General features: G+C 39.3%; 2 protein-coding genes across 2 annotated transcripts; one reads left to right on the plus strand and one right to left on the minus strand.

The window, feature by feature from the left end:
- Positions 1–1,859: 1,859 nt before the first annotated feature.
- Positions 1,860–7,136, plus strand: LOC112186812 (beta-amyrin synthase). The gene is made up of 12 exons (XM_024325339.2): positions 1,860–2,011; positions 2,434–2,677; positions 3,965–4,150; positions 4,275–4,562; positions 4,652–4,736; positions 4,827–4,993; positions 5,086–5,274; positions 5,369–5,602; positions 5,696–5,818; positions 5,921–6,076; positions 6,167–6,535; positions 6,656–7,136. Exons 2-12 carry the CDS (start codon positions 2,477–2,479, stop codon positions 6,935–6,937), a joined length of 2,280 nt encoding a protein of 759 aa, XP_024181107.1. The 5' UTR covers positions 1,860–2,011; positions 2,434–2,476; the 3' UTR covers positions 6,938–7,136.
- A 7,329-nt stretch (positions 7,137–14,465) lies between these two features.
- On the minus strand, positions 14,466–16,100 carry LOC112189100 (polygalacturonase QRT3). Its single transcript, XM_024328375.2, has one exon. It carries the CDS (start codon positions 16,056–16,058, stop codon positions 14,598–14,600), a length of 1,461 nt encoding a protein of 486 aa, XP_024184143.1. The 5' UTR covers positions 16,059–16,100; the 3' UTR covers positions 14,466–14,597.
- Positions 16,101–22,498: the final 6,398 nt, after the last annotated feature.

Consider the following 22,498-nt stretch of genomic DNA (forward strand, 5'->3'; position numbering starts at 1 on the left):
TAATAAAACCAGACTAATCCTTTGCTGCAAACATACAAACTTAAAGACCTCTCAAACCTGCTAACCACAAACTGATGGGTGCTCAGACTCGAACACAAGACATGGAGGTTCCATGCTAGGCTGCTTTAAATTGAATAGATTTAATATACTTAAATTTCTCACAATCTACTCAAATTAATTGGGTAGTTAATACAAAAAGGCTGTACAAGACAATTCCTAGAACAAATCCATGTGGAGGCCTCTACGAGTCTCGAAGTGACCTCGGCTAGCGAAACCCTAGTTTCGCATTCGTGGCGCATACCAGGCAGCGACATGCTCCAAAGAGAGAAAGGTGTGTGGATCGGTGAAGGGCTGGTAGTGAGGTCGGTGACGAGATCGGTGGCACGGATCAATTCAGTTTGTTTGGCGACGGTGCCCGTATCCCAGGCAGCTGGTCTCAAGTTTTCGCTTATGTGGTGCGGCTTTGGTGCTCTGGCAACAATCATGGTGGTATAGCTTGGCGTCGGTGATCGATCTAGGTATGTTGGAAAGGCTCCAATTACTGAGGCAAAAGGCAGTGGTTGAGGGTGTTTGGGCTACATCGGGGATCAAATTTGACAAGCGCTGCATCGGAAGGAGGCGACGACTGACTACAGGGTTGAACGACAACTATTCCAATCAGATCCTGTAGGTCTTCTTAGTAGTGAGCTAGGTTTTGGTGGCGGTGGCTTGGTCTAGGAGCTTCCTCAGTTGACCATGGCAGTGGTGGAGGTTCACAGTCGATCGCTGGACTAGTGACCGGTGGTTGTTTCTTCGACGGCTTGTTGTAGGCGGGTCTAGAGAGGTGTTGTGTAGGAGATGGGCTTTGGCTAGTGGGCCTCCGCCTTCCTGGGCCTTTGCTTAGGGTCTGGCTGGGAAAGCTCTTTCTCTTATAACTTCTCTTTTTTTTATCAGGCCTGTGAGGGCTTTTGGGGGAGTGGTAGTATTCCATTTTCTTTGCTTTCAATAATTGAGCTTGGCTCGGCTCTCATCCTATTAATCTATTATGCCCTTAATCGTTATTGTGTGCTAAGTGAAGAGTGGTGATGTACACCATAAAAGGTCTTAGGCGTCAATGCTTGTCATGTCGGTTGCTTTAATTTAGGGTTGGATAGGTGTACGCTTTTTTTCCTTTTTTGCATTTTGTTTTTCTAATTTGGTTTATTTTGTTTTTGGTTAGCTCTGCTCTTTGTAGGCTGATTTGTGCATCGAGTTTTTAATATTAGTTTTCGAATTCTTCTAGCTTGATCGAGAGAGCGAGGTCATTATTTAAGGAACCTGATTCCTTTCTCCTAAAAAAAATAAAAATAAAAATTGCGTAGTTAATATTTATATATAACTTTTATATACCAAAACAAAACATGCAATGCCTTGTACCTTTACTCTTTTTATTTTATTTTTATAATAGTACTTTTACTCTTTTAATTTGCCTAGGGCTCTAAAAATGTCAAGGCCGGTCCTAGTCTCCTATACATGCATTCCCTTGGCTGGCTAGAGAGTTGTTTGTGCCAAATCTATTAATTGTGAAAATGAAGAAGAATGTAACTCAGAAATAAAAAGAAATATGGATAAGAAAGTTGGTTATGAAAATGTTACAGTAGGCAAAATATTCGAAGAAAACAACAGATCGACGATTTGGCCGGAGAAAACACCAAAGTTGACCATGAAATTGTTTCACCTAAGTATAATTTTTCTTTTCTCTCACTTTATTTTTGGTCAATAATGCTTTCTCTCTTACATGCACACAAAACATGCACACTAACTCACTCCACACTGAGAATTACACAATATAAAATATAAACAAGGACACAAGGTGGGCTATAATTTATTGTCGGCCTCCCCATCCTTCCCATCTATATAAAGTGGGCATCCCTTGCATCTCAAACATCACAATTCACAACTCATCAAACTCCGCTCTCGCTCTCTCTCTCTCTCTCTCTCTCTTCAGGACACTCCTCTCTCACTCCATCAGCAACCGGTCTCAGATCGGCCGGTAAGTCCACACCAGCCATCATATATTATATTCAAAGAGCTTTTCAGTACTTCCCGTCTCTGATCTCCAGCAACATTTCTGGTCATTACAGAGAGAGTTTGGGTAGGATCGAGTTCAAAAGGGTGGTTGAAATATATACATGATCAAGAGCTTTAGTCATATATATAGTACTTAAACACCATCTGAGTTTGCAATTAGCTTATTATCTTCGATCTTCCCCAAGCTTTCTGGTACTAATTAAAAGCTCATATGGGCGGTCGAAACATCTATATATGATCAAGAGCCTTGAATATATATATATATATATATATATGTATGTATGTATGTATATAAATACACTCGTAGTTATTACTTACAGATGTTCTTAAGGTTGTTCAAGGTTTCTGAATCAGTGTACTAATTTCACCTCATTTCATATGCAGTACTATAGAGAAAGGTTTCTTGTCGTACAACTAAAAAGAGAAGATGTGGAGGATTAAGTTCGGAGAGGGTGACAATGACCCTTTGCTCTTCAGCACAAACAACTTCCACGGGAGGCAGACATGGGAGTTCGACCCTGATGCAGGCACACCGGAAGAGCGCGCCGAGGTTGAGGCCGCTCGTGAGAATTTCTACCAGAATCGCTACAAGGTTGCTCCCAGCAGTGACCTCCTCTGGCGTTTTCAGGTACTAATTTTGATCAAGCATATTTTTTCACTAAATAATACATGTCAGTAGTTACTTGCATATAGTAGAAAAATGTATTTCAAGTTTTAAACCGATCAAAATTTAAATAAACAAAACAAATTAGTTAGTGCTGCACATTTTGAAGATCAACTTAATCTTAGAAGATTACGTTGTTTTTGTTGACAACAAGGAAGATTGTGCATGTTCACCTAAACATGGCGAGTTATTAATTAGTTAATTGCACAACCTGGAATAGCTAATAGATACCTCATTGAAAATAAATTAACAAAAAAATCTAAGCCAGATCCTTTCTCTTGTCCTGTATGATTTCATGTTAATGTTTATTTCCACCTTTAAATTAGGTGAAACAGGTGACATAATCGTATGAATATAAATATAATATTTTTTTTCTTCAAAATTCTCAACTAAAATTTCTTAAACTAGATTGGTCAACTTTTGTGAACTTGTTGTGTGCCTAGTTGGCATACTTCTATGGGCAAACCTTTTCTTTATAATTTTCATTTCCTCCTCTTATTGGTCAAACAAAGTTAGCTCATTCTTCAAATGAGAACATAGATTATATTAAAGATATCTTATTTGAAAAAAAGATAGTTTTAACAAACCCTGAAATAGAATGCATAATTCAAGCTACCTAATATACAGTTTAACAAGTCCAACCTAACTAAACATTATTGATCCATTGATCTTTTATATTGAATAGTTCTACGTTCTACTATATTGGGATCTCTCAGTTGGTTAATATATCTGGGTTGCTTCGACTACACTCACGTTCTAACTTCTAAGCTTTTGATGGAGACTTCAATTGATTATTGTGGCTCAAGAAAATATCCAGAAATTGTTTACCATCTTAATTCTTTAGAAAAACTATTTCAAACACAGAAGAGGACAGAGTTGAGGGGTGTTAAGGTCAAGAGCAGGCCAAAATTTGAGGTTGCTGGGTGGGTAGCGTTTGTCTTTTCTTATAGATAATGTAATACAAATTGTCCATATATAGGAGATATTGAGATAAGATATACCCAATTTTTTCTTTTTACCAAAAACAAAAAAAAATCTAAATCATGGGAAAGTCACATCTTGATAGTGATATTTGCCCCCCTCTTTTATTCTTTATTCTTTGAGGGTGCCATTTTTGAATGATCAAGATTTTGATTGTTTCCTCATCATTGGGTTCTTAAATTTAGTTCCAGAAATAATATATTGGGTGCAAATTAATAGAAAGTCCTAACTAATTTATTTATTTTTTTTATTTTTTTTACCCAATTGCAGATGCTAAGAGAGAGAAACTTCAAGCAAGAAATTCCTCCGGTGAGAATTGGGGAAGGTGAGGAAATCACATTTGATCAGGCCACAGCTGCATACAAGAGGGCTGCTTCCTTCTGGAATGCCTTGCAGTCACCCCATGGTCACTGGCCTGCTGAGAATGCTGGCCCAAACTTTTACTTTCCTCCATTGGTATGTTACCGCAGTCAATAAATTTTTACAGTAACAGAATGAGTAGATGACAGTAAAAATTGGGTCTTGGGTGAAAATGCATTTCACTGCTGCCTAATTGTCGTACATGTTTCTTCATATGCAGGTCATGAGTGTATACATACCAGGATACCTCAATGTTGTTTTCCCTGCCGAGTACAAGAAGGAAATCTTGCGCTACACATACAACCATCAGAACGAAGATGGTGGCTGGGGTTTGCACATTGCAGGGCCTAGTATGATGTTCACCACATGTCTCAACTATTGTATGATGCGTATTCTCGGAGAAGGCCCTGAGGGTGGTCGAGACAACGCCTGTGCAAGGGCCCGGAAATGGATTCTTGACCGCGGTGGTGCACAATATTCTGCCTCATGGGGAAAGACCTGGATGGCGGTATGAAATACTTAAAAACTTTAATGCTGAATTTGTGTTATGATATTGTTGCATTGTACACATGGCTGAGTTTACTTGCTGTGTTACAGATACTTGGTGTTTATGATTGGGAAGGAAGCAACCCAATGCCCCCAGAGTTTTGGACCTACCCTACTCTGCTTCCATTTCATCCATGTAAGCACAATTTTACTTGCTCTCAGATCATTTGAAGTTCCATGGTTCAGTAACTCTCTGGTTCTAACTAGTACCACTTCATATGTGCAGCAAAAATGTTTTGCTACTGTAGGTTGACTTACCTACCCATGTCCTACTTTTATGCAACAAGATTTGTTGGCCCAATCACTCCTCTTGTTGAGCAACTGAGACAAGAAATCTACAATGAGCCTTACGATCAAATCAAGTGGAGTCAAGTGCGCCATCATTGTGCAACAGTGAGTTTATCATTTCGTTGCTGAGTTCATACATCATGAGACTATACTCACATTCATAAACTGACTGTAGTATATACTGTTAACTAATGCAGGAAGATAACTACTATCCTCATGGAAGAGTACAGCGCTTTATGTGGGATAGTCTTTACAATGTTTGTGAGCCTCTTCTCAAAATCTGGCCCTTCAAAAAGATCAGAGACAATGCTGTTCAATTCACCATTGACCAAATTCATTACGAAGACGAGAACAGTCGCTACATTACCATTGGATGTGTTGAAAAGGTATGTAGTGTGTGATAAACCTCTTCATCAGTGTATATGTATGCCTGCATTTAATTCTAATGATCTAATAACGATTCCCATTTGATTTTGACAGCCATTGATGATGCTTGCTTGTTGGGCTGAGGATCCTAGTGGAGAAGCTTTTAAGAAGCATCTTCCTAGAGTCACTGATTATATTTGGCTCGGTGAAGATGGTATCAAGATGCAGAGTTTCGGTAGTCAGTCATGGGATTGTGCTCTTGTGATTCAAGCATTGCTTTGTGGGAATCTCAACAATGAATTTGGACCTGTACTTAAGCTGGCACATGACTTCCTAAAGAAATCTCAGGTACCATATTGAAGCCCAAAAACAAATAAGTTTCTTCAATCCTTTACATTTTCTGTTGGCCTAATGATTTTGACCTCTTTGAAAACATTATAGGTGAGGATGAATACTTCCGGCGACTACTTGGCTCATTTCCGTCATATTTCTAAAGGATGCTGGACTTTCTCTGATCGGGATCATGGATGGCAAGTGTCTGACTGCACTGCAGAAGCATTGAGGGTAACTGAGCTTACTTATTCAAGACTACCGCACTTAACTCGAGTAGAAAGTTATGAGCCTCACTATAACAATGGTGCTGACCTTGTACTGTTTTTGTTTCAGTGCTGCTGTCTGTTTGCAATGATGTCACCAGAGCTTGTTGGTGAGCCAATGGAAGCTGAGTGTATGTATGATGCTGTCAATGTCATAATGTCACTACAGAGTCCAAATGGTGGTGTATCGGCCTGGGAGCCAACTGGAGCTCCTAAATGGTTGGAGGTAAATACCAAAAATCTTATACTAGCTCATTTCAAAATCTTCTAAGTATGTATCATAACATTTACATTTTCATTTCTTTTCACTCTTCAGTGGCTCAACCCCGTCGAATTTCTTGAGGACCTTGTCATTGAATACGAATACATCGAGTGTACTTCATCTTCAATCCAGGCCCTAGTGTTGTTTAGGAAGTTGTACCCTGGTCACAGAAGGAAGGAGATTAACAACTTCATCACAAGGGCTGCAGACTACATTGAAAGTATCCAATACCCTGATGGTTCATGGTATGGAAACTGGGGTATCTGCTTTGTCTATGGAACATGGTTCGGAATCAAAGGATTAGAGGCTGCTGGAAGAACATACAACAACTGTGAGGCTGTTCGTAAAGGTGTCGATTTCTTGCTCAATTCACAGAGGGAAGATGGTGGTTGGGGAGAGCACTACACCTCATGCACAAATAAGGTACTATTCTTCTTCCACTTCTACGTATATAACTAACCACAAATCTTGAGATACTTTACTCTTCTTTCTCTCCGTGAAAAGCAACTGATGACATTGTTTTCTGCTTTGTGTTTTATACAGAAATACACAGCTCAGGACAGTACAAATCTGGTGCAAACTGCCCTTGGATTGATGGGTCTAATTCACGGTCGACAGGCTGAGAGAGATCCAACTCCTATCCACCGTGCCGCAAGGGTGTTGATGAATGGTCAATTGGATGACGGTGATTTCCCCCAACAGGAACTGATGGGAGTTTTCATGAGGAATGCCATGTTGCACTATGCAGCATATAGAAATATCTTCCCATTGTGGGCTCTCGGAGAGTACCGCACTCTGGTGCAATTGCCTACCAAAAGGATTTGAGCCTTTGAACCACAAGCAGAGGATCTTTCATGGATTGACAATACAACTGGGAACCAATAAAAGCTAGTTCTAGTTGGTCCTTATTGTTTATTTACTTCTTTTTCATGTATGTAGAGGTTGATATCTTTTGTAACCGCTGGAGAAAGAATAATATATTCATATATAATATATATTGTATACAAAAATGTTTCTTGTCTGAGGCTCAAAGCTTAAATAATATTTAAGTTTTTCTTGCCACTGCTTCTGCATTTGCTACTTTACTCTTCAATTCCATTCACTTCATATCTTATGAAGTTGGACTTTGTTCTGCATTTTGTTCCTAGAAATGTGGTTTCAACTGGACTTGAACAATAAGAATTCTCATCTAGGATACAATAAGAATAAGCAATCTTCATTATGCAACAGCTAGGACAGCAGAAGGGTTAGAGTGGCTAGAAAAAAACCACTTTATAGTCTTTGACTAGGATCGATCATGGAAGAGCCATTTTATTAAGCTGAAAAGTTGAAAGGGCTATATCAAATTGAAGATAGGTCTCTAGCCAAGAAGGAGACTCTTCTTCCAGGTAACAACATCAGCACAACTCAATTCTCAAAGTAAATCTTGCAACAGTATGAGCAGATAAACGAGGACTTTATACACAAGTAACTAGTTAGATAAGCTAGTTTATGAATACAAAAAAAAGAAATCCATTTTTTTTTTTCATTTCATTTCAAGGCAACTCTATTTCAATGTTTTTACATCCATAATTAAGCCTACATATCTAACGAGACAGAGGGAAGAGAGCGGTAGTCTGCAACAGCCAAATTGGGAAAATATTTCTCTATGCTGCATACTGTAACATGACATTAATACTGAAAATCCCCACCAGTTATTGTCAAAAGCAATTAAGGGTGCGTAAATATGGCTACTACTTGTTGTAATTAGACACAAAAAATTCAAAAATTGATTAATTTCAGTTTACCCCTCTGAGCTTTGGGGTGGCACCCCCTCTACTTTCAATTTTAAATTTTTACCTCCTAAACTTTCCAATTTCAGTCAATCATGTCCAATTGATCTGATTCCGTCCAAATTGGACTTTAACTCAAATATTGGGACCCACTTTAAGGGCTAAAATGGTTAATTCAAAATTTAGAAAAAGAAAAAAGAAAAAGTCTCTCTCTCTCTCTCTTTCTCTCTCACAGCTTCACCACTACCATGGCCCCCGACCAAGACGATGCCGAAGACAACCTCTCCTCCTCCCCCCAAGAGGAGTTGTTGGCGAGGATGACGATGACGACGTCGACGACTCCGCCTCTCCTTTCTCCACCTCTGATGGCGTCACCTCCTGACCCGAAGAAGCCATCACCGCCACCAATCCCTTAATATAATAGGACGACGTCGCCACCAAGGACATCCACATCGATCTTTTTACTTCTCTATCTATTCAAATCTTCCTCCTCGAGTTTGCTCTCAACTAGCCGAAGACCTCCGACAAACCTAGGGTTTGACAGCCCGATCTGAATTCTCCAGCCGAAACCACCTCCGCGTCGTCCGGTGACGCTGGAAACCACCTCACGCGCTGATCTCATCACTACCCAGAAATGCTCTGGGCACCCATTGTTCGGCCATGGCCGCTCATCCTCTTCTTTTTCTCGTTGTTTCCTCCTCTTTAATTTCCTCACTCATGCAGAAGTCTCCCATTCTCGAAACGAAGATGCTTCTCTGTTTGCTTCTGGGTCGAGTCTGCACGCGTGCAGATTGGATTTTCGAGGAGGCGACGGCTGGGGGATCTGGGTGCGGTCAACCTGGTTTAGGATCTGATCTCGGATCCTACATCTCGGTGCTGGCTAGCTTCTCTGCTGGCCAATGGCAGTGGCCAGTGGTTGTGCGGCTCTTTGCTGCGGGCTGGGTTCGGGAGCGATCTTTGCAGTCGAAGTCTTGAACTGGTCATTGCTCTTGGTTGCTCTCTTCCACATTCTGGGTTCGATTCTTCAGTCGAAGTCTTGCTTGGTAAGTTGCGGCTTTACTGGATATTCACTAGTGTATGATTCTGAGTTGCTCTTGTTTTGCCGTTTTGGATGATTGAGTATGAATATTTGCTTTCTGTACTGATTTGAGACTTTGAGTGATTTCAAACTTCGCAATTTGCAATTGAGTTGTATACTTGAGTATGCATAGTTGTATGATTTCAAATTTGGCAATATGCAGTTGAGTATGAATATTTCCTTTTCTGGGTTCGTTTTCTTTTTGCTAGATTCCAGCTGTAGAAAACGACTGTCAATGTGTGAAGTCCACTATGATTTTTATAGAAGAGAGAGAGAGGGAATTGGAGAAGAGAGAGTTGCAGAAGAGAGAGAGAGAGAGAGAGAGAGAGAGGGATTTGGAGAAGAGAGAGAAACCCCGAAAGGGAGTTTTTTTTTAGTTGTTTGTCTTGAAATGACCATTTTAGCCCTCAAAGTGGATTAGATCGTCAGAGTTAACGTTCAATTTCGATGGAATCAGAGAAATTGGACACGGCTGACTGAAATTGAAAAACTTGGGGGGTAAAAATTCAAAATTGAAAGTAGAGGGGGTGACATGATTACACCCCCAAACCTCATGGGGGTTAAACTGAAATTAATCATTCAAAAATTCATGCAAGTCGATCAAGGATTAAAACATCATCTTTTCATTCTTTTTACCTTTTAACCCTAATCCCATCAAAATACAACTTACTCATAATTACATACACTAACTTCATAACCAAATTAAACACAAAAAAATATAGAGTAAAAGGGATAAAGTTGGCTTGCTGGTGTGTCGGATGGTCTCCAAGTTCACGTCTTGGTGGTGATGGTGATGGATGTGATACCCACTTCTTCTTGCTCTTGAAGATTTGATGATAAAAGATAGTAAAGCTTGAATTATGTATTGTGTGAATAAGTGGAGTAGGAGGAGAAAATGTTAATAGAAATGAAGGTGGAAAAAATGATGTGGTAGTGCAGTGTTAATGGAGATATAGAGATCAGAAATGGTGGTGGTGATGGAGGAGATAGAGTTTGAAAGGAGATTTGGATTTTGGGAGATGGAGGAAGGTGTAATATATATAGGTGGTGAGGGAAAATGGGTGTTGGGAAACTTACAGAAAGATGAGATATTAATAAAAAGGAAGAGAAAGAGCATAAACAAAGGAAGAGAGGGATTGACCAAAAAAAAAAAAAAAAAAAGGAAGAGAGGACGAAAAACAGCTACCTCTCTCTTCTCATGTAGGACACAAGGGAGAAAGAGCAAGAAATTAAATGTCAACAAAAAGGAGGTGGAAATGATGGTAAAGTGGATGTAATGCATGTCATGACAATAATGTTGATACCCAAAAAATAATATTTCATGTTTAAGAGGTATCCGATATATAATATGAAAATAAGAAAGGGAGTAATATCCGAAAAGACTAATTATGGGTTGTAATGACTTGCAACCCGTTGTGCTGGAAGAAATTCTCTATCATGTAATTCACTTTCAATTGTCTTACTCAGCATCATTCCACGCACGTGGACCCAAGCCACTATTTTGCTTTTGGGGTTTATAAGATTGAATGTAGTGTGGAAGGTTACATATATAAGTACATGAGGCTCATTCTTGATTTTCAGTTGTTGGCGGTTTTGGACTGGGGACAAAAATTTAGGCCCGACAATCTAAATCTTTACATGGGCAAGTAAAGAAGGAGAATTCAAACCCATTGGCCTAAACATAGTCATATGCCCTAACCATAAAATCAATAGCTTTTCCAACCTCACAAACAATAACATTTGCTTTTACCCCGCAATAATTCCTCTTCTTCTGTGTTGAATACAAAGTCTCAATTATATTTTTCTTTTTATTTATTCTAAGATTAGCTTGCTATAAGCTATTCTATAAGTAGCATACAACTCTTCCAAATGAGATACACTTTTATCAATTCAACTGAGACTATAACCACTCTTCCATAGAATTCTGCTACTGATCTAATTTCATACTTCACGTAAAATAGTACAATAGACATTACCTTTAAGTTGTGTGGATATTGCCTTGTTTTTAGATTTGGCTTTAACATTGTGGTTCTCTTTCAAGTCCAATAGTTCTATCCCATGAACTTGTATATTGGACTCACCTCCTCCGGCCTATAAATTTAGGCTTATGGTTGCTTCAGCGGAGAACCACCAAGCAATAGATCACACAACCTCAAAGCAATACATCATAAAACTCCAAGCAATACATCCCACAAGCAAACCTTAAGCGACAAACCAAGCATTCCCATCCTCCAATCTAAAACCAGTTTCAAGCTTTAAATGACCTTAAAGCCATCAACCACCACCAAAAATCTATTTCTTCCTCACCGCAGTACCATAACATATCTCTAACTGCAGCAAGCATCTCATGTTCTTCTGCTCATGTACTTCTAGCTCCCATGCACATGTCTTTTCATGAGCCTTTTCATGTACTTTTATTCATCTATCAAAACCATACGAAGCTTCTAGCTCCAGATCACAGGAAGTATACCACTGCAACAGGCCAACATTTATGCAAGGAAAGTGTGGGGAAGTTGCTACAAAACTTCAAGAAGTTTTCGGCCAAGTTCTTGAACTCAGAATGAGTAAATAGAGGAGATCAAGCTAATCAAACGATCCCAACAACGATCTATACAAATCCACTACCCCAACACATAGTGAATATGTCATTAATTGACTTGAGAGACTTAAGTAGGTTCCATGACGGATGGTAGAGCTACTAAAGTGTGGTGGTCGGTGGAGGTGGTGTGGTTGGAATTTTTCCCGATATCTTCGATTCGTATTTGGAATTCAATTTTCATGCTTTTTTTTTTATTCTTTTCTCAATCTCCACCTTCCGGGTTCAAAATTAATTAGCTTTTTTTCCTCCTCTTATCATGATTTCCTACAAAATAAGGAATTAGATTAGTCAACACTAAATTGGACTTTAAGACAAGTTATTTTCATTGCTTTAGGGGGTAAATATGTATATGAAATATGGTCCAACATTTTGCCGAGGAAACTTTCTTCGGCTAGTTGTGTCCCTTTTTGTTTTACTTTTTAATAGGAGGCTTTAGACGATGAACTTTTATGGGCTATGTATCTCTTCTTCTTCTTTTTTTTAATTTTTTTTTTCTCTTTTGTATGAGATGCTACACGTTTCATTGGTAATTATGTGTTCTTTTTTATTAATTTTTATGGGAGGTTTTTGACGACGGATATTCCATTGGCGAAGTTGTCATACCAACACTGAAGACAGAAAATAAGGCTTTTATATATGTTCCTTCAAAATTCAAAATACTTTTACCTTTTTGTTTGAAGAATGAAATTAACTTTCTCAAATTTTGTTTTTACTAAAATAAAAAATTTACGGTACTAAAAAAGAAAACACAAAGTGTGGATTGTAAAATAGGGAATGTGAATTTCACTCTTTTTTTTTTTGGTAGCATGAGGGTGGTTTGCATGTTGAAACAAATTTGATAGAATTAGTTTTATATATATTGTGTTAATTAATTACTAAACATGTCTAATTAAGGAGATCATATTAAGTACCTATCAACCAAGACCTTCGTGCATTAATTATGAATTAGTCGAACTATAACAAGAGAGGCTCATTCATTGTTGAACTGCAGTAGAGATTTTTCTCACTTTCTAATAATTAACTTCAAAGATATAGCTCTTGAAATTGACACTTTTTTTTTTAGTTGAAGGAGGTCAGCCATTTTGATTCAATATGGAAGAAGCAATATTACACAGTGACCCGCCCCTGTGGGGCCGTCAGAAAGAGATACCGCTAAACGCAATATCACACAACCTATTGAGTGAAGCTCAGGGGTGAGTAAACGAATAAGAAACTGATAATAAAATTTTTCTACAGAATCCATCTGCAGACTCGCTGACAACCTTAGACCAATAATCCCGTCAGTTCTTCGCGGGTACTGATCCCAATTAAAATTAGGTATCTAGACAAAAACCGTCCTGGATCCCAAATTGTTATAAAAAGCCACTGGGATCCCAAGTCCAGATCCAAAACTGAAGAGGCCCACATTGACCACATGCTGCAGCCCTAGGCATTCCATTAAGTCCCAAGCCCAAATCAGAAAACCAAAGCAAGGCCCAACAACACCTAGGGTTAGCCCTAGCAACCAAGACAACAGAATCGTTGACTTTGCCGCCCTTGACAGCTGCAGCCCTAAACAGCCTAATAGGGCCCAAGCCCAAGTTTGGAACACAAAGCAAGGCCCAAAGCCAATTAGTGTTTGCCCGTGCAGCCAACATAAACGAACTAGTGATCTTGCCGCCGTCGCACCAACCCGTCACCATGCTTCCAGCCGTCCGGCACCTCGGTACCAGTGAAATCGAGCAAGAGACCCTGACTTCCGTAGCAATAGCCAACCCAGACAGAGAGATTACGCTTGCATCAGCAGCTCGAGAAGACACATAGCCGCCGGAAGAGTAAGACTCTGGCTGCCCTTCATCCTCCCCACAACTCCGGTAGCCTTGCTTCTTCTCCACATGTCGATCCAATTGAAAGCGCCCTCGTCGCCATCCCTGGAGAATGGAAGCCAACCAAACCCGATCCAAATCCCGCTCAATCGAAACCGTGAAAAGTCCTGGGTCCCAGATCCGCCAACCACCTGCAACCACCAATTCAGTTGGCTGCCAACTGGAACTCAGCCTCAAACCCTGACGTGAAACAAAATGAGACAAAGGGAAAGCCCCCGATCTCAACTTCAAGGAGAAAAAAGAAAAAACGGGAAGGACAGCCTGGACCGTACTCGAAAGCTGCGACACCAAGGGATGGGCCGGAATTTTTCTCCATCGGAGATGGAGGCAGGTATAGAGATGCCTAGCCATGGTTGGCGATCTCTCAAACCCTAAAATTGACGCTTGAAATCGATAGCCAAGAAAGCTGGAGCTTCAAATTAATGCTTAGAGTCCAAAGTCTAATTAGACACTTGACGACTTGGCCAAGCTACAAAGTCCAATAAGACTGAAAGAACATTCTTCGAAGACTTAGGGCTTGTCCGGTAACGTTTTTAAAAATGATTTTTCAAAAACAGATTTTGAAAATAAAAACGAGAAAACAAGATTGGATTTTTGAGATCCGAAAATGTGTCCGATAGCTTATTCTAAAAACAATTTTCAAAAACGAGAGAAGATTGCGACTAGAGATGAGAGAGAGACCTGAGAAGAAGATAGCGACGTGAGAATATGGAAGAAGAGAGAACATACTTTTTTTTCTTTGTTTTGGAAAAAATATCTCCGTGTTTTCTAAAATATGAGAATGAAAAAGTGAAAACGTCTATTTGTCGTTTTCCTGTTTTACGAGTAAAATAAAAAATTATTTTCAAAAATTATTTTCTGCATTTTTGAAAACAGACCAACGAACGCATTTTCAAGCAATTTTCATTTTATAAAATGAAAAAGATGACTTGAAAACGTTACCGAACGCCACCTTACTTTTCCACCAAAAATAGTTTGGCAAACGAAAACGCAGAAAAAGAAAAGAAAAAATAAATAAAAAAAAGTAAAAGAACATTCATTTAGAAAATAAAAATGTATGTCTATGCTATATATGTATACATGCAGTATTCGTTCGTATACTTTAATAAGAACTGTGCTTCAATGCTAATGACTATCAGTTGTTGATATATGACTAACTATCTCTGTTCCACTATAATACATAGCCAAGCATGCTTTGATCCACTAATACATGCAACGTCGCTGATACAGGCACATCTGTTTCTACCGTGACACGGTTGTGACTCACATTCCGTAGAATATGGTTTGGAAATGATGCACTTGCCTGCAATGTGTATTGGACATTTTGTATCAGGTCGGGGAAAAGGAGGACTTCTGAGAAATCAACTGTCCACTTTGTCCCGTTACTCCACTTTGACCCCTTAGCCACCGTCGATTTAAGGATCATACCACGTACTACATTTCGATCTACCACAACTTGATCAATAGTGGTGAAATATTGTCCATTTGATTGATCAAATTGGACTATTTGCGTACCAGTATAATCACCTGCGAACATATTGTCGACAATGGTTAGCCCAGAAATCACACCCTTCAAGGATTTTATCAAAACAAAGGCATTGCCTAAGAAGAATGATCCGGATATATGGAGCTGGACGGGGTCCTCGGCCACGATCCCCGTGAAATCAAAATAGGAATTCAAAATCCGGGTTTGGGTCAACCCGGGTGACCGAATATGAATTCCAATCCCACCCCATCCGGTGGCCTTGTTATAACAATGCACCCCGGTGAGAATATTGGCTTGTCCTCGTACCATTATGCCGACCGCTGCCGAGAAAATAATCACATCGGTAACTGCATTGTCATTCCCGTTAATGTCAATTCCAATGCCGGAAAAATGCTTTTCACGATGGTCACCGCCAACGTTGCTGTGTTGGCCGATGAAGGAGTTTCTAACAAATGTTTCATGGCCACCGTGGATTAGTATGCCATTGCTAGTGAAACTTGATATGTAGCAATTATCTATAGTAGTCCTTAGTGAATTAATAATTGCAATTCCACCACCTCTGAAATTTGAGTTTATCATAAGGTCCTTGAGCGTAATGTCCTCGTACTTGAAAGAGTTTGACTCTGACCACAACTCGATCAGATGGCGGTCGTTCGGAAAATTGTCGGATGCGAGAAGGGATCCACCATATATCATAAAGTTTCCTGCACCGGTGGTATCTGGTAAACGCAACGGACGGCTGATCTTGTATGTCCCTCCATCAAGATGAAGCTGAGTGCCTCCAAGATCAGCAATACCCTCCATCAAGTGTGCCCCTTCAATACGAGATATGAAGGCATCAGAAATAGCTTGCTGGAGTGCTTCGGTGCTGTCCGATATTCCGGTCGGGTCAGCACCATACTCAGTCGCGTGATGAACACGTGATGATGATGATCCTTGAGGACTAGAGACGGCAACAGTGCGGAGGTTATGTAATGAAGCCTTCATCAAAGCCATGCGCCTTATTGGGTCCTGGTAATAAGTGCTGCCATGAGTACCTGCATCACCTGGGTATGAGCTTTCTCCGTAATTGAAATGAAATACAGTTATGCACAGAAATCCCATCAACAGTTTCACTAACGTAGCAATAGCATTTCTGGGCATCATGGCTAACTCTGTGAGAGAGAGAGAGAGAGAGAGAGAGAGAGAGAGAGAGAGTTTCTGCTTTTCAATACTGGTTATGACATCTATTATATAGGCTGCATTGTTAGAATCTGAGGAGAATTAATTAGGAAAGATGACTATGGTTGAACTTTCTAATTGCACATGGTGTATATATTTCTGTTAGAAATATGATTTTTTTTTCTCCAATACAAGAAGGTTTGTTCACATTCAGGGTGTGGTGCTACGACAGTGTAATTCTGTAACATGCATGACAATGTGAGATGATATTATGGTGCCAACTATTGATTTAAACGGGATTATTATTATTATTATTATTATTATTATTATAGAATTTGATTGTTATTCAAAAATCAACAGCCAAATGGTCATAGCTTAAAAAATTTATCCGGTAAAACCTATGTTTATTATTATGTTTATTAGAACTATTGATAATGGCCAAGGTTTCAAATTTTTATGAAACTACCGAAATTTTCATCAAAATTTCTGTAATTTGGTACTTCCAAAACAAAATTTATATGCTATATCGTTTCAGTCAAGAGTTTCCCAAATTTTTTTGAAATTTTCCGTACATTTCTTCTAAATTCTTAATTTCTGAAATATCTACACACACAAAATATATTTAAAAATTCCCACAAAAATTTTGTCTGTCAAGAGAAACTTTGAAATTTGTATGCCATTGACAATGAGGTTTTTTACTCATATTTTCATAAAGAAAATATGAAATTTTGATTTTTTTTTTCCAATCAAGTTGAATACAATAAAAAAAAACTTTTTGCCTTTATTTGCTACCAAAATCATTTCCAAAATTCATGTACTTGGGAGCGGTATTGTATGATACTAAATGAAAACAATTCAACCATATAGATCGAACCACATTGTAGTAACACTTATTCTTAATATTTTATGTTGCTTTTGTTGTACTTGTTCATTTTTATTCACGGGGTTTTGGTATTACGTCCCCCCGCCCCCCCCCCCCCCCCCACGTGGCCGCGGTTGTATTTTTCTAATTATTAGTGAAAAAGGCATGATGACCAAGCCTCCCACTGGGTTCCAGCCATAAAAAAAAAAAGTAAATCAGATTTACATTATCAATATACAGCACAATTATAATTACATATAGATAAAAACACTAGGTTAGCAACCTACTATTGTAGTTAATTACTTGTACATCTTAAATATCACAATTATTTTATAAATGTATAATTTTAGAGAGGCTACATTGTAAATATGTTTATTATAGGTTAGTTTAGTTTATGTAAAAGTTTCATTCAAAAATATCATTTTATAAATGCAATTAATATAATTTCTTTATTTTTAACCGGAATTTCTACAAAAATCAAAAATTTCTCCGAATTTTTCTTAAATTTGAAGTACCGAAACCGAAACCGAAATTTGAAACCTAAATAATAGCTAACTAAAGTAGCTTCCAAACTCACCCATAGTAAGAGCAAGTTCGCCCGTGCCGTTGAGTCACTAGGTCAGACACTGTTCACTAATTTTTAATGTTTTCCATTGGTACTGGATCAATTTCCAAACTAACCTGGGTCACTCTGTGTCACTCTATGGGTTAGTTTGTAGGTCAGAAAACTAATCCAGAGTGACCCATGGTGTTTCTAAACTGACTCAATGACCTAGACCCAATGAGCTAGTGAAAACAAATATAAAAAAAATAGTGAACTATGTCTGACCTAGTGACTTAATAACATAGGGACCCTGACCTAGTGACATGTGAACTTTCTTTTAAGTTAATTTCCTTAACAACTAGGATACATGGTTACGGTTACTTGCAACATAAGTGTTGACTTTGTACTCTATAATTTCTCTTCAACAAACTAATCAATTATATAGCTTCCGAAAGAGATGTAGCTTACTATTTTCAAGTGGACTTCTATTATCAGTTAGGTAGTTCTTGACCAATTGCATGCTTGTTTAACAAGCTAGGCGGCTTTCAATTCCAATTTTCCCAGTTCAATTTGACTTTAAAGCGCCATAAACTTTAGGCAATCAATTAAATAGAAAACTAAACATAAAAAGCTTGACTGAGACTGATTTTTAGGCTGATCTAAACAAGTACGAACTTGAATTTGACTAGTCAAATTATTGGTTAGTTTTGTGGTTCCGTATTCTAAAATCGCTAATGTAGCGTGATCCCTCTTACTTCTTTCCATAGAAATGGGGCAGCTGAAAAGTTAGGCCGAGATGTTATGGCTTAATTTCCTTTGTAAGCTGGTCATTTTAGGAATTCAATTTGCTCACCATTAACTCTTAGGTGGTGATACCACCATCCAATCAAAATTTGCCATGTATGTTAGCTTATAACCATATATTAACTATGGTTAACCTTTAATAATTATCAGAAAAGAGAAAAAATAATTTAATAATATAAAACTAATTTCTGTTTAAGGATATCTCTATTTGTGTTTGGCCCAAACTCTAGGTTATTTGACCTAGTGGTAATAGGGTTTAATTAGAAGAATCTAGAGATTATCTTTCCTTGTATGATTCTAACTCTATGCATTGTAATCCTCTATATAAAGAGGCCCCTATTATCAATGAGAATACACAGCGATTATCTCTCAATTTCTGATTCCCTAAAACACGTTATCAGCACGAAGCCCTAACCCTAAAACCATAATATCGCAGTCTTCAAACCCTAGCAACCTCCGCAGCACACCTTGAAGTCTTCGATCTTAGGAACCCAGTTATCGGTCTCGCTTGCGCTTCCTCCACACCCTCGCAGCAGCACTGCTGTCCCAAAAAAAAAAACTAGAAGAAGTAGAGGCTCAAAGGTAGAAAGGAAGAAAAAGAAAGAAGAAGAGCCCACAAGCTGGGCACAAGAAGAAGACGAAACGAAGAAGAAAGAAAAAAAGAAGAAGAAAAAAAAAAAAAAGAGAAGGAGGGGCCAGAAGAAAAAAAGAAAGAGAAGAAAGAAGAAGAAACGGAAGAAAAAAAAAGAAAATTGTGGGGCCCGCGGCCCACTTGCCACTAGAAGACCAGAAAGAAAAGGAAGAAAGAAAGGAACAAGCCCAGAAGCTCAAAGTAGACCCGGCCCACTAACCAAAGCTAGTACCACATCAGTCTGCCACGTCAGCAACACTGCCACGTCAGCACAACCACATCAGCTTGCCACGTCAGCATCCGGGGACCCACTGCCACATCAGCTCGGTCAGCGGTCAACGGTCAACTCATGTAAACTATTTTCCGGCGACTTTTTGGGCCATTTTCTGGCAACTTTTTCCGGTTAAATTTTTCGGAGACTTATTTCGAGGTATTTTTTACTAAACGTTCCCGTTTTTTAGAGTTTTTAAATTCAATTTCTCTTCTTTTTCAGGGACTTGCAACCTCCCTTCTTCTACCCCCCTTTCTTCATTATAGGGGAGACCAAATTAAGCCGAACTGTGGGGGTTCGTGCTCACTCCAAACTTAGAGCTTGCTGAGATCTCCAAACATAGAGTTTGCAGAGAATTTATGATTGACCACTTACATCATTGTTTCGATCTAATCCAATATCTCTTGGAATCGAATTTCTTGGAAGCGACTACGCTCGGAAATTCCTAATTTCTTGCAAACGACTATACTCAGAAATTTCATATGTTTTCGTGGTAGCCTATTTCGCTCCGAAACTAACCCTAATTTCTTGTTCTCTTTCAGGATGAGTAACCTGAATAAATTGGACTTTGCTCCATTGGGAACGACTGGCTCTGGATATCACAGGTGGGTTCGTGATATCCGCCAGCATCTCAAGGCTGATGAAATCCTGGATATGATTCTCGATCATAGCCAGGACGTGCTAACTGTTGGGCAAGCTCAAGCTTTGGAAGCAAATAGAGCAGCCTTAGAGGCAAATAAGGCGAAAGCCATCATCCTAATGACTCGTCATATGGATGATTCGCTCCAGTACGAGTATATGAACGAAGAAGACCCCAGAAGGCTGCGGGTCTCACTCGAAGAAAGATTTGGCAACGTCCGTGACTCCTTGCTTCCTGACCTAGAGGTGAGATGACATAGCCTCTGCTTCTGTGATTTCAAGTCAGTTCTTGATTATAACTCGGAAGCACTTCGCATTAAATTCTTAATGGAATTCTGTGGTAAAGAGATCACAGATGCGATGTTGATTGAGAAGACTCTCTCTACCTACCCCATCTCTGCATTGATGGTTGCTAAGAACTATCGAATCGATGTAAATGCAAGACGGATCACAAGGTTTCATGAGCTCATTGGAGCTATGAATGTCGCTGAAAAGCATGACAATATCCTTGTGAATAACTATAATTCGAGATCCGTGGAAACAGAGCATATTCCGGAATCCAATTATAGTCGCACCTCTAAGAGAGGGCTCCAAGAGCGAAACCCTAATCTTAGGTATACTTCTGGACATTCTGATCCATATAATCGCTCTACTTGGGAAGGTAACCACCAAAATAGGCGAACACGGAACCGAAGAGGTAAACGTGGAAAGAGAGAGGGAGGCAACGCCTCTGGCCATGTTGGTGGCGCCACCAACACTAAGAGCCATCTAAATCTAAATGACGCTTTCAAAGCGCCTCAATCAATGGAGTTCGAGCAAAGAGATGTATGTTCTCGATGTGGAGTGTCTGAGCATTGGGCACACATTTGTAGAGCTCGTGAAGAACTTGTCACCTCCTACAAAGCATATTGTGAAGCAAAAGAAGCTCACTATGTGGAACAAGAAGATCAAGAAGATGATCTAGAGTGAAGGGTTGAAGACTACAAATCTGGCTGGGATCAATAGATCGCCAATTCTGTTTAAGTCTTTATTTTTCCAAGAGATGTAATAAGCAATTTCCATATACTTTGTTTGCCATATACTTTGTAGTAAATGCCAATGGTTTAGTCTTTCTTCAGAGTAGGCTCACCCAAAGTAAGTGTGATGTCTAGGAAGGTTATGAGATTAGTGGTACTTAAGCGAGCCTTTCTCCACCGACATCTCTCTACTCACCTGGTCACATTTATTTTTGAATTACCAAAAGAAGTTAGACGACTACCATTGTTTTGCATTAGCTAGCATTTGGATTAGATTCTCCTAATGGTTAAGAGACAATGATGTACTTTGTTGGCTTATGAATAAAATTTCGAGTTCTTTTCATTATGACTCAATTTTGATTATGAGCATATGACTTTGTGACTACGATGGCTGGGCCATAAGTATTAATTCAAGGACATGGAATAGCCCAAGTTCCACTTGCCAAATGGCACCTTGATTACAGCTGTCACAGAAACTCTCTACGCTCTTAGGGCAAATCGTATCCTATGAATAGCCAACGAATTCCATGCGAAAATGCATGTAGAGAACGGAAATGAGTTCCTTTGCAATACCTTTAATAATTGCGAACAAAGACGCATCTTAGAGAAGTTTATGTGTCTCTCTAGTGGACTCTAAGTCACTATTCGAGCTATTAATCCAATAAAAGTTATGAGAGAAGATCTCTTAGATTTAGACACATATTGGCTTTGTCACGACAGGATAGATCATCCTAGTCATGATATGATGATCTGTCTACAAAGACTTCACATGGACATCCTTTCTCTCGAGCGAAATGAAGCATGAATCAAAAGTTGATTCCTAGACTACGTGTGACCGACGCTGCTGCCTAGGGCACTGCCTCCGTCCACCACCAGCCTAGGGCTGGCACAGTCCTTATCCATGACGCCATGGATGGCGTCCATCATGGTGATGGCGCCCCAAGTGATGTTGCAATCACTAACTTGCTTTAAACCGTGTTTTAGACGCCCAGGCCTAACCAAAATACTCAATGGTTGCTTCTAAGGTCTCTCGCTCGTTTTACAAAGCCCGTTCCTTAGGGAAATTAGGACTACCGTCCTATGCAAAGGATATGACATTACTCATTCTGTTCTTACAAAGAATCCGTAGGGATTTTGTGGATTGATTCAACCAACTTACGGACGTTTAAATATTTCATGATATTGGTTGACACGCAAACACGCTGGTCACGTGTTGTGTCATTGTCCACCTATAAATGCTGCTTACGCTACACTCCTAGCACATATAATATGACAACGGGCTCACTCCCCAAATCATCATATTCAGTCAATTGGATTTGACTATGCTAGAGAGTTTACATCGAAAGACTTTCGATGGATATTGCAATGGGCTTGATGTTGGACATCACATTCCCATGTACACACCCAAATGGTCTTGCGGAAACGACTACAATGATAGTCCGGACATTGGTAATGCGCACCAATCTCCTTATACCCGCTTGGGGTAATGCAATATCGCATAAAGCTATGCTAATTCGTTTACGACCCACCGCCACTTAATGTACCTCTGCATTATAGCTAGTGACTGGGTACAAATATCGTACTTACGCATATTTGAGTGAGCCAATTATGTGCCAATTGCACTTCCACAACGCTCTATGATGGGTCCTTACAGACAA

This window comes from Rosa chinensis, chromosome 2 (genome assembly GCF_002994745.2).
Source record: "Rosa chinensis cultivar Old Blush chromosome 2, RchiOBHm-V2, whole genome shotgun sequence".
Taxonomy (NCBI): Eukaryota; Viridiplantae; Streptophyta; class Magnoliopsida; order Rosales; family Rosaceae; genus Rosa; species Rosa chinensis.

Bases quoted from the DNA above. Each gene is read 5' to 3' on its own strand.
- LOC112186812 (XM_024325339.2), top strand. From the start codon at position 2,477: ATGTGGAGGATTAAGTTCGGAGAGGGTGACAATGACCCTTTGCTCTTC. The intron at 4,563-4,651 runs GTATGAAATACT...GCTGTGTTACAG, and splicing joins GGGGAAAGACCTGGATGGCG to ATACTTGGTGTTTATGATTG. The intron at 5,603-5,695 runs GTACCATATTGA...AAAACATTATAG, and splicing joins ACTTCCTAAAGAAATCTCAG to GTGAGGATGAATACTTCCGG.
- LOC112189100 (XM_024328375.2), bottom strand. From the start codon at position 16,058: ATGATGCCCAGAAATGCTATTGCTACGTTAGTGAAACTGTTGATGGGA.